This window comes from Onychomys torridus, chromosome 22 (assembly GCF_903995425.1).
Source record: "Onychomys torridus chromosome 22, mOncTor1.1, whole genome shotgun sequence".
In the NCBI taxonomy this organism is placed as follows: Eukaryota; Metazoa; Chordata; class Mammalia; order Rodentia; family Cricetidae; genus Onychomys; species Onychomys torridus.
In genome coordinates, this window is record NC_050464.1 from 6,156,161 (window position 1) to 6,169,277 (window position 13,117).

The 13,117-nt window shown below is 39.4% G+C and overlaps 1 protein-coding gene across 1 annotated transcript in view; it reads right to left on the reverse strand.

The window, feature by feature from the left end:
* Positions 1–9,016: 9,016 nt before the first annotated feature.
* The window catches only part of LOC118572364 (cytochrome P450 3A11-like), a 48,579-nt gene continuing 44,478 nt past the window's right edge, over positions 9,017–13,117 (reverse strand). Inside the window, exons 12-13 of the mRNA XM_036171943.1 lie at positions 11,930–12,092; positions 9,017–9,128 (exon numbers count right to left, since the gene is read on the reverse strand). Coding sequence (XP_036027836.1) covers positions 9,033–9,128; positions 11,930–12,092 — 259 coding nt within the window. The 3' untranslated portion in view covers positions 9,017–9,032. The remainder of the gene's footprint in view (positions 9,129–11,929; positions 12,093–13,117) is intronic.

A 13,117-nucleotide genomic window follows, 5' to 3' on the forward strand; every position in this document is an offset into this window, starting at 1 on the left:
GATTATTTAATCTGCTCTGAAAAGAAAAAAGGGAAGATGTAGATATGATATAGATAAAAATGTGGATTATAAAATCTACTTTTAAAAGACAACTAATAGGTCCACCCCGGAACTCCCATCTGGACCAGAGGTGAGTGCCTGGGTTATAGTCAAAGAGGCAACTGTGCCTGGGTCCCACCGCTGGACACAGGCCACCCCAGGAAGACTGGACCAACTTGGCCCCAGTTCACTGCCAATCTGCGGGCCCTGCGGGAAGGCTCCCCTTTTCCAAGACTGCAGGCAGACACTGCAGTCTCCACACCCTGCCCCCACACCCATTTGCCCCAGACCCCAGCCACTTCCTGAGACTCAGAGACCAGCCCCCAGCTCCCGTCCACCCCGGAACTCCCATCTGGACCAGAGGTGAGTGCCTGGGGTTATAGCCAGAGAGGCAACTGCCCTTGGGTCCCACCACTGGACACAGGCCACTCCGGGAGGACCTGACCAACCTGGCCCCAGTTTCCTGCCAATCGGCAGGCCCTGCAGGAAGGCTCCCCTTTTCCAAGACTGCAGGCAGACACTGCAGTCTCCACACCCTTTCTCCACACCCATCTGCTGGAGACCTCAGCCACTTCCTGAGAATCAGAGACCAGCCCCAAGCTTCCATCCTGCCCTGGAACTCCCATCTGGACTAGAGACCAGAGGAACTCCCATCTGGACAAAAGGAGCTCCCATCTGGACAAAATAAGGAGACCCCAGGGATTTCCTGAGACTCGGAGTCCAGCCCCCCAGCTCCTATCCCGCCAGCACTCTCATCTGTACCAGAGCTCCCATCTGGCCCAGAGCTTCCATCTGGACCAAAGAGAGGCTCCCTAAATCTGTCAACTCTCTCTGGACCATGTACACTGATAAGACAAAGAACGAACCCAAGAGGAGATGGGCAGACGTCAAGGCAGAAGTACATACAACAAAACAAAGAGCAATACAGCATCACCAGAACCTAGTCCTTCTCCAACAGCTAGACCAGAACATCACAGAATGGAAGAAGAAGAAGAAGAAGAAGAAGAAGAAGAAGAAGAAGAAGAAGAAGAAAACAACCTTATAAGTAACATCATGAAGAGGCCAGAGCCTCATATAGAAGAAATCAAAAATAAAGTAGAGGAAGAGACAAACAAAAAATGGGAAGAACGCTATAAAAAAAAACTAGAGGAAAGGACAATTAAAGCAGAAGAAAACAATAAATCATTGAATGAAAATCATGAAAAAGCAAAGGAGACAATCCAAGACCTGAAGAGGGAAATAGAAAAAATGAAGAAGACAGTAGCAGAAGGAATGCTGGACATAGAAAATCTGAGTAAACAAACAGGAACTACAGATACAAGTATAACCAACAGAATGCAAGAGATAGAAGAAGTATCTCTGGTGTTGAAGATACGGTAGAAGAAATACATTCATCAGTCAAAGAAAACACTAAAACCAACAAAGTCATGACCCAAAATGTCCAAGAAATTTGGGACACCATGAAAAGACCAAACCTACAAATAATAGAGACAGAGAAAGGAGAAGAATACCAACTCAAAGGCACAGAAAATATATTTAACAAGATCATAGAAGAAAACTTTCCCAACTTAAAGAACAATATGCCTATGAAGATACAAGAAGCCAATAGAACACCAAACAGAATAGACCCCCAAAAATAGTCCCCTTGCCACATAATAATTAAACAACTAAATGTACATAATAAAGAAAGAATATTAAGGGCAGCAAAGGAAAAAGGCCAAGTGACTTATAAAGGCAAACCCATCAGAATAACACCCAATTTCTCCATGGAGACTTTGAAAGCCAGAAGGACCTGGACAGATATAATGCAGACACTAACAGACCATGGATGCCAGCCTAGAATAATATACCCAGCAAAACTTTCAGTCATCATAGATGGTGTGAACAAGACCTTCCAAGACAAAATCAGATTTAAACAATACTTATCCACAAACCCAGCCCTACAGAAAGCACTAGAAGGAAAATTCCAACCTAAGGAAGGCAGATACACCCATGAAAACACAGGCAATAGATAACACCACAGCAGTAAACCCCAAAGAAGAGAAGTACACACACACTACCACCAAAAAATAAAAATAACAACAGGACCGAACAATCACTGATCATTAACATCCCTTAATATCAATGGACTTAATTCACCTATAAAAAGACACAGACTAACAGAATGGATATGAAAACAGGACCCATCTTTCTGCTGCATACAAGAAATACACCTCAAATTCAAAGACAGACACCTCCTAAGAATAAAAGGCTGGGAAAAGACTTTCCAATCAGATGGTCTTTAGAAGCAAGCTTGTGTAGCTATCCTAATATCCAGCAAAATAGACTTCAAACTAAAATCAGTCAAAAGAGATGATGAAGGACATTACATACTCATCGCAGGAAAGATCCACCAAGATGATGTTTCGATTCTGAACACTTATGCCCCACACACAAGGGCACCAACATATGTAAAAGAAACATTACTAAAGCTTAAATCACACATAAAACCCCACACATTAATAGTGGGAGACTTCAACACCCCACTTTCACCTCTGGACAGATCAGCCAAATTGAAAATTTACAGAGACATAATGGTCTTAACTGATGTTATGGCTCAAATGGACTTAATCGATATCTACAGAATATTCCACCCAAACAAAAAAGAATATACCTTCTTCTCAGCACCCCATGGAACCTTCTCTAAAATCGACCACATACTTGGCCACAAAGCAAATCTCAACAGACACAAAACAATTGGAATAACCTCCTGTGTTCTATCAGACCACCATGGTTGAAAGTTAGATTTCAACAACAACAAAAACTACAGAAAGCCTACAATCTCATGGAAACTGAATAATGCTAAACGTAAACACCAGTGGGTCAAGGAAGAAATAAAGAAACAAATTAAAGACTTCCTAGAGAACAATGAAAATAAATACACCACATACCCAAACTTATGGGATACTATTAAAGCAGTGCTAAGAGGGAAATTCATAGCACTGAATGCACACATAAAGAAGCTGGAGAAATCTCATGCTAGTGACTTGACAGCACACCTGAAAGCCCTTGAACAGGAAGAAGCAAAGTCTCCCGGGAGGAACACATGCCAGGAAATTATCAAATTGAGAGATGAAATCAATAAAATAGAAATAAAGAGAACAATACAAAGGATTAATGAAACAAAGAGTTGGTTCTTTGAGAAGATCAACAAGATAGACAAGCCCTTATCCAAACTAACCAAAAGACAGAGAGAGAGCATTCAAATTAACAAAATCAGAAATGAAAAGGGGGACATAACAACTGACAATGAGGAAATCCAGAGAATCATCAGGTCATACTTCAAAAACCTCTACTCCACAAAACCGGAAAATCTAAAAGAAATGGATAATTTTCTGGATAGGTACCAAATACCTAAGTTAAATCAAGACCAGATAAACCATTTAAATAGTCCAATAACCCCTAAGGAAATAGAATCAGTCATTAAATGTCTCCCCAAAAAAAGCCCTGGACCTGATGGTTTCACTGCAGAATTCTACCCAGATCTTCAAAGACTTAACAACAATACGCTCTAAATTGTTCCACACAATAGAAGCAGAAGGTATATTACCAAACTCCTTCTATGAGGCTACAATTACCCTGATTCCTAAACCAAACAAAGATGCAACAAAGAAAGAGTACTACAGACCGATCTCCCTCATGAACATTGATGCAAAAATACTCAATAAAATTCTGGCAAACAGACTCCAAGAACACATCAAAACAATTATCCACCATGATCAAGTAGGCTTCATCCCAGGGATGCAAGGGTGGTTCAACATACGAAAGTCCGTCAATGTAATACACCACATAAACAAACTCAAAGAAAAAAAACCACATGATCATCTCACTAGATGCAGAAAAGGCATTTGACAAAATCCAACACCCCTTCATGATAAAGGTCTTGGAGCGATCAGGAATACAGGGAACATACCTAAACATAATAAAGGCAATCTACAGCAAGCCAACAGCCAACATCAAATTAAATGGAGAGAAACTCAAAGCAATACCACTAAATTCAGGAACAAGGCAAGGTTGTCCCCTCTCCCCATACTTATTCAATATAGTACTTGAAGTTCTAGCCAGAGCTATAAGACAACATAAAGAGATTAAGGGGATACAAATTGGAAAGGAAGAAGTCAAGCTCTCCCTATTTGCAGATGGCATGATAGTATACATGAGTGACCCCAAAAATTCAACCAAGGAACTGATACAGCTAATAAAAACCTTCAGCAACATTGCAGGATACTAGATCAACTCAAAAAAATCAGTAGCCCTTCTATATACAGTAGACAAACAAGCTGAGAAGGAAATCAGAGATACATCACCCTTTACAATAGCCACAAATGATATAAAATACCTTGGAGTACGCTAACTAAGCATGTAAAGGACCTATATGACAAGAACTTTAAGTCCCTGAAAAAATAAATTGAAGAAGATGTCAGAAAATGGAAAGATCTCCCATGCTCATGGATAGGCAGGAGTAACATACTAAAAATAGCAATCTTACCAAAAGCAATCTACAGATTCAACGCAATTCCCATCAACTTACCAACACAATTCTTCATAGATCTGGAAAGAATAATACTCAACTTCATATGGAAAAACAAAAAACCCAGGATAGCCAAAAGAATCCTGTACAATAAAACAACCTCTGGAGGCATCACAGTCCCCAACCTCAAGCTCTATTATAGAGCTAATGTAATAAAAACAGCTTGGTACTGGCATAAAAACCGACATGTGGACCAATGGAATTAAATTGAAGACCCTGACATTAACCCGCACACCTATGAACATATAATTTTTGACAAAGAAGCCAAAAATGTACAATGGAAAAAAGAAAGCATCTTCAACAAATGGTGCTGGCATAACTGGATGTCAATGTGTAGAAGGCTTCAAATAGATCCATATCTGTCACTATGCACAAAACTTAAATCCAAGTGGATCAAAGACCTCAACATAAATCCAGTTATCTGAACCTGATAGAAGAGAAAGTAGGAAGTACTCTTGAACGCATTGGCACCAGAGATCACTTTCTAAATATAACACCAGTAGCACAGACACTGAGAGAAACAATCAATCAATGGGACCTGTTGAAACTGAGAAGCTTTTATAGAGCAAAGGACATGGTTAACAAGACAAAGTAACATCCTACAGAATGGGAAAAGGTCTTCACCAACCCCACATCTGACAGAGGGCTGATATCCAGAATATATAAAGAACTTAAGAAATTAGACATCAAAATGTCCAACAGTCCAAGTAAGAAATTGGCTATAGACCTAAACAGAGATTTCTCCACAGAGGAAGTTCAAATGGCTGAAAGACATTTAAGGAATTGCTCAACATCCCTAATTATCTGGGAAATGCAAATCAAAACAACTCTGAGATACCACCTTACACCTGTCTGAATGGCTAAGATCAAAAGCACAGAAGACAGCTTATGCTGGAGAGGATGTGGAGCAAGGGGAACTCTCCTCCACTGCTGGTGGTAATGCAAGCTTGTACAGCCACTTTGGAAATCAATATGGCGCTTCCTTAGAAAACTAGGAATCCATCTCCCCCAAGACCCAGCTATAGCAATCTTGGGCATAAACCCAAGGAATGCTCAACCACAAGGGCATTTGCTCAGCTATGTTTGTATCAGCTTTATTTGTAATTGCCAGAACCTGGAAACAACCTAGACACCCTTCAAATGAAGAATGGATAAAGAAAATATTGTACATATGCACAATGGAATACTACTCAGCAGAGAAAAACAATGACATCATGAGGTTTGCAGGCAAATGGATGGATCTAGAAAAAATTCTCCTGGGTGAGGTAATCCAGACTCAGAAAGACAAACATGGTATGTACTCACTCATAGGAGGATACTAGATGTAAAACAAAGATGACTAGACTGCTACACAACTCCAGGGAGGATACCTAGAAAATGGGACCCTAGGAAAGACCTAAGGATCACCCAATGACAGAGAAATGGATGAGATCTACATGAACAACCTGGACGACTGTGGGAGTAATGAAGGGCAAGGTTTGAGGGAAAGTAAGCTTATGGGAGCAGGAGATCCCAGCTGGATCAAGAACAGAAATGGAGAATGAGGAATAACAGACCATGATAAATGAAGACCACATGAGAACAGGAATAGGCAGAGTGCTGGAGAGGTCCCCAGAAATCCACAATGATATATCCTCTGTAATCTGCTGGCAATGGTCGAGAGAAAGCCTGATCTGACCTAGTCTGGTGATCAGATGACTAAACACTCTAACAGTCGTCTTGGAACTCTCATCCAATAACTGATGGAAGTGGATGCAGAGATCCTCAGCCAGGCCCCAGGTGGAGCTCCAGGTGTCCAACTGTCGAGAAAGAGGAGGGTCTGCAAGAGCGTGAATTGTTGAAACCAAGATTGCAAAAAGCACAGGGACAAATAGCCAAACGAATGGAAGCACATGAATTATGAACCAAAGGCTGTGGAGCCCCCAGCTAGATCAGGCCCTCTGGATAAGTGAGACAATTGAATAGCTTGATCTGTTTGGGAGGCACCCAGTCTGTGGGACCAGGATCTGTCCTTAGTGCATGAGCTGCCTGTTTGGAACCTTGGGCTTACACAGGGACACTTAGCTCAGTCTGGAAGGAGGTGACAGGACCTGCCTGTACTGAATCCACCAGGTTTAAATGAATCCCCAGGGGTGCCTTGATCCTGGAGGACATGGGAATGGAGGGGAGGGGCAAGGGCGAAAGTGGGGAAGGGGGTGGGAGGGGGGAGGACAGGGGAACCCATGGCTGATGTATAAAATTTAAAACACATAATAATAAAGAAAAAAAGAGAAAATAAATTTTTAAAAAGACAACTAATAGTTTTAAATATTTTACATTGGATTGGATTTTTGTATATTTTATACAAATTATGTATATTGATACCAGTTTGAGATTGATTTTGTTAGAATATATTGTACGTATTTTTCCAATCTTGTTCAATGTATTGAACCTATACCATTCATTTAAAAATATAATGCCATTTGCTAATCCTTGAAAGTTATTATTACCAACTCTTTAGGATGTAAAGAAATGAAAATTAGTGGTTACTCATTACAATTGAACTTGTAGTCATATTAAGTATGTTTTCAAGGTCAAGCAGAGATATAGTTTAGATAGACAGGTTTTCTTCAAACCTTTCAGAGATCTAAAGAATATAGCATTTAAGATGTTTTAATGACATAGATTTTTCTTTTTTATGACTATGAGACGTGTCTATTCCTGGCAGTACCAATCAGCTTCAGAGAAAATGATGGGCATTGAAGAAATTCCATATGAAGTTAACTTTCACTGTGGCAAAAGCTACCACTGGGTGAGAAAGTGTCCTCAAATTGACTGCTGACAGTATGCTGTCCAAAATGGATAAGCAGGACACAAAACAAAGAACTGCTGATCCTTGCCCAGATAAGGTAGGATGGCTCTTTGGAAAATTCTGCTTTACAAATGAGTCTGTCAAATATGCTAAACCTGTAGGCTGAAGATGATACCCAAAAGTTGCAGAGAAACCTCAGGTGACTGGCCAGGCAGCTGGCTGTTTCTGTCACATTTTTTTGGAAGTTGCTTGTTTGTACTTCCTGTTTTACTAGGTAATATTATTTCCTTCCTGGGTCTCTAAGGGAGTTGAAAATTAGATACTTGTAGTTAAATTTTTCCTTGTCAACATTTCAGAAAAGAAACTCATTAAGAGGTGTTAAGTGTTTAAGTTTGAAAGACATCAAAAGATAATTTTTTGTGGCTAATATAAGTAAGGATAGAAAGTGAATTAGGTACATTTTGGACTCACCAAATTGGGATATATAATAAAGTCTTTTCTCTGAATTTGTCAAATGCAGATGGACTAGTCATTGTGACGTATTTATTGCTTGTATATATTGTATATAATCATTGTACTTATTGTATATAGTTTTTCTTACTAGTTATAATGTTTTTACTATTTGGACAAAAAAGGGAAAACGTGGTAATATTTTATCTGTGTCCCCCAATAAAGTTTACCTAAGGACCAGAGGAAAATGCCAGGCACTAAAGTAAACATAGAGATCAGGCAGTGATAACACGCACCTTTAATCCTACCCCTCAGGAGGCACAGATCAGACTGGATCTCTATGAGTTCAAGGCTACACTAGGAACAGAGGCAGGCATGGTGGCACACACCTTAAATCCCAGCACTAACCATAAAGGTCTGGAATTCTGTAGAGAGAGATAGGAAGTGATGTATCTGAGTGGAGAGGAAATGAGATGGCAGAATAGAAAGGCATATAGTTGTGGGTATACAGAAAGTAGGTCTCTTTGGTGGAGAATCTCTAAGACAGTAAGAATGTGGCTGGCTTCTCTCTGCTCCTTCAGCTTTCCACTCCAATTTCTGGCTCTAAGTTTTTTATTAATAAGACCTATTAAGATTCATGTTATGAAAATATCTGGGAGGAGTTGGAGGAAATTAATAAATAAATTAATATGATCAAAATACATTGTATGAAGCACTCACAGAATGTAAAAATATATTTTGTTGAGTTTTTAAAGAGATTTAAATTTATATTTTCAGTGTAACAATATTGTAGAATATTGGAGCTAAAATACAGGATACCAATTTTACAATTAAAGTTGTTAAAACAGTTCACATTTCCATTAAAAATTTATTGATCAAATTACAGAGATGTGGTTACTCTCCAAAGTGCTTAAAGGAAATTAATGGAGACAACCAGATGTGGGTCAACATGGTCCCACAAGGACCTGAGAAGGTGAATTTCTCATTCTGTCAACTGATTTACTCATTTCCTTTACATTAGATGGTACTCTGTATTGACACTGAGGAAGCTGAATGGGTGTATTGGCATCAAGGCCAGATAATTAAGCCTCATCTGGGTTTCATTCATGAAGTAAATTAAAGATTCTAGTGTTCTTAGATATCACCTTCTTAAGGAACACAGCAGAAGTCTTTGAAAGAAAGTCACACTCCAGCTACGATGTCATCCCGTGGTACAACCTTTAGAACAATAGGTTTTGCTGGTTGAAGAAGTAGTTGTCTGTCTAATTTCATAGGTTTCTGCAACAGTGGAAGAAAAATATTGAGAATCAAGGAGTGAACAACAACAACCCCTAAAGAAATGTAAAAAGCCTTCCAGGATGATGATGCTCTGCAGATACATATAAGCTTTACTTAAAGTCATGTGCTTTGACTACCTTATTCTCCAAGCTGTGTCAATTAGATATTGAAAGCATGCTTCAAATTTGGATAAGGTAAAATATTTGCTGAGACTGTACTAAATACAGGGCCTGAGATGAAGTCATGTTGGTTTATGTTATTTCTGTTCTGTGCTAAAAGTAAAACAGATGAGTTTGATTTCTGTTTTGTTTTGTTTTGTTTTGTTTTGTTTTGTTTTGTTTTGTTTTTCTCACTCTGTAGTTGTGGCTGTTCTGCAACTCACTCTGTAGACCAGACTGGACTTGAACTCACAGAGATCCAACTGCCTCTGCCTCTGCCTCCTGAATGCTGGTATTAAATGCATGCACCACTAAGCTCAGTAAGTTTAAGATATTTGAGCCTGTTTCTTAGTTAATATGTCATAATGTCTTGTTTAAGTTCTGAAAAGTAATTTTTGTTTGGGTGAAAGATGCAAGTATAACCCTGAGAGGGTGAATTTCACCTCTGTGAACAGTCCTCAGCTCCTAGATCATATGTTACCAGTACAGTTGAGCCCATTCAGGGCAAGTCTGCAGGGGGACAGATATTTGCTTGCTTTTCCAGTATGTATTCTTGGGTTTCACAGATGGGTTGAATGAAGAATTTTGAGTCCTACAGTGTCTTTAATGATGTTTTAGGCTCATGCTACTCAGTGATGGAGGGGGAAAGCCTCCAACTGAGTAATCATCTGGTCACAGGAGAAGGAGAGAAACAAACTTGTCATGGAGATAGAGAATTGTCAAATTTAAAATGAGTGGAACTTGCCAATCTGTCACATGACAGGTATGCCATTGGCTCTCAAAACATGAACTTTCCTTTGTCTATCTAAATTCTTATACACGCTTATTATTTAAATGCTTTTGTGAGAAAGTACTAAATAAGTGAGGTTATGTGTAGGTAAAGCCTTAAATCAGAATACAAATGCCTTAAATCAGAAATCACAGAATAAACTCTATCATCCCTCTATTCATCCAGACATAAAACTAATTGACAAAGAAAAGACACGTTCTAAATATGCAAGTCACATAAACTTTACCCATCCCTTTGCATGAAACAAGAACAAGCTGTTCAGGAAAATGTAAATGCTTTCTCTAAATGTACCATCTACTTCTTTTAAAATTTAAGTAATATGTGTGTGTGTGTGTGTGTGTGTGTGTGTTTTCTTGAATGCACAAAAAGATGTGCATTAACTATATATACAAGTATTATCTATTAATTTTTTAATTAGTTTAATGTTTTTATGGAAGAATATTGTAATTGTAAACTATATTTCAAAACATTTACCAAAGACTTTCAATGCAGAAACTCTTCAGAAAAAAACCTTTTGTGTATTGTGGAAAAATGATATGAGGTGATATAGAAAAGAGAGGGGATGGCCTTCAATACTGGGAGAAAAAAAACAACTAAACTGGAGGCTTTAATCACAATGTATTAGCATAGGTGATTTAAAAAAAAAAACTGCAGTACCCAAAAGTAAAGTATAAAGAAATGAGGAAATAAACCCAGGAGGAAGACTCATTGAGGAATGAACAAGGACTTGAAGTACAAGAACAGAATAGGAAGGAAATGATACATGATTTATGGAAATATGACAGCTACCACTTTTCTGGAGCAGAGTTCCTGAGAAGTGAGACAGAACCATCAAGATGCCTCATAAGTTTGAAGTTCATCATAACCAGCAACCTTTTCAAGATTATTTATTCTTATTTTATGTATAGGAGTGTGTTTCTGTTTCCTACACATGTGTGTATACCACATGTGTGAAGTCTCAAGAGAAACCAGAGAAGAACATCAGAGGCCCTGGAACTGGAGTTACAAATGGTTGTGAGTCACCATGTGAGTGCTGGGAACTGAACTCAGGTCATTTGTAAGAGCACCTAGTGCTCTTAACCATCTCTTGAGTCCCAGCAATTGTGTTTTAAAATAATGACACTCAACTCGGCATCACATGGGAAGTCAGAGATGAACTATTAAAGCCACATGGGAAAATTATTCTAGAATTTCAGAAATAAGCATACGTCATGAATTTCCACTTTTGTTTTTTATACAGGATGTCATGTGGGCCATACTGGCTTCAAATTCACTAAGTGGCCGTTGATTACTTGAATTTCTGACCCTCTTGCCTCCACCCATTGAGTGCAGGGATTCCAGGTATGCATCACCACTGCTACTTCATGCTGTCCTGAGGATTGAAACCAGGGCTTTGTGCATGGTAGGTAAGCCCTTTTCCAACTGAGAAACATCCCTAACCCCATGTATGAGTTGTTAATGTACAGCTAGTGGTTGACAAGACTGTCAGAAGAGGGCTTCTGTGAGTTCTGAAAGAAGAGCACACCACTCAATAAATATGAAGACATGATCACTGCACCTGTTGATGGTACATGACATATCCAATCTCCAATGAACACGAATGGAACTTCAAACACAATGCATATAATCCTGTCATACTGGCCTGCACTAACTCTTCATAATGCTACAGTTGTGCTCTATATTGACCCAGAACCAAAAGCACCTCAGCCCATGCCTGGACTAAAATAACTCATTTAGCCATCAAACATATTACCAAACTTCAAACAAGCAGAGTTGTTTTTATACACAAAACCTTCAGTTGAAATAAATTGTCTCCCACAAAACATCATTTACAGAGATAGGTTTCCCCTCACCTGTGTTTCTTTACAAGGCTGGAAGGAGAAGTTCTGCAGCACTTTAGTGAGAGCAAGTTTCACGATCATGAGAGCAAACCTCATGCCAATGCAGTTCCTGGGTCCGTTACCAAAGGGCAAGTATACATAAGGATTGATGCTGCCCTTGTTCTCCTTGCTGAACCTGGAGACACAGAGTAATGAATGATAAGCCAACAAAGGGTAGAAACAGAAGAGGTACATACATGTATCTGCCTTTAGACATCTAACTGGTAACATACAGGTTGTTTGGGGAAGGTTCATTGAACTTCTGCTTCCAGGTATTCAGCTATGAGAAATTGTACACTAAAGGTCCTGTCCATCTCCCTTGACCTATAAGAGTTTCCACATGGTAGATAAGACAACTGCTGTTTGACAGAAAATTCATCCTCTGTGTCCATTAGTGTAATTATGGTGTCATGGGTTAGCAGTAACCAACCACTGTCTGGTTAGATTGAAGTTCCAATTTACAAAGGGAATTAATGCCTGGTACTGAAAATCTGGTCAAAATCTAATGGCTATGGAGGTCACAGGCTCTAAGGGAGAAATACTACTGTTATTCTGCTAAGTGAACATGGTATCAAACTGTCTTCGAAACATTTATGTTTATATACAAAAATTAGTGCTGCTCTCAGCCTTGATCAAACAAGCTTCTGATTGCTGTGGGAGACAGTTAACACAGAGGCTCATAACTGGTCAAAATGCTGAAAAGCAGTGATGGTGGAGTGCTCAGCACTTCATGAGAAATCTATATCATTCCCAACAAGTCTCAGAGAACATCTTGGAAAAGGGGGCAGAATAACATAAGAGCCAGGGAATGAAAGGGGTGCTGTGAAACACTATCATCTGGACATGACACTGCCATTGTACTCATGCACACTCGGGAGCTGTGGTTGCTTACACAAGACTAGATACACTCTGTCATGGATGGGGGAGGGAGTTCATGAGGTGCCACCTCCCTAAAGAGCTATTGACAATTAACCATTCCTAGGGGAGGGGGAACTTTCTCTTCAATGGTGTAGCTATTGGGGAGTTGTTCATTCTCCAGTAAATAATTCCTATACGTGCTACTCTTGTGGAAGCAACCCTAATTAAACTCATGAGTCATAAGAAAACAGGAAGACTTGTTGAGGACAATTAGGGATTCAACAATGTGGGAGGGAGAAGAGA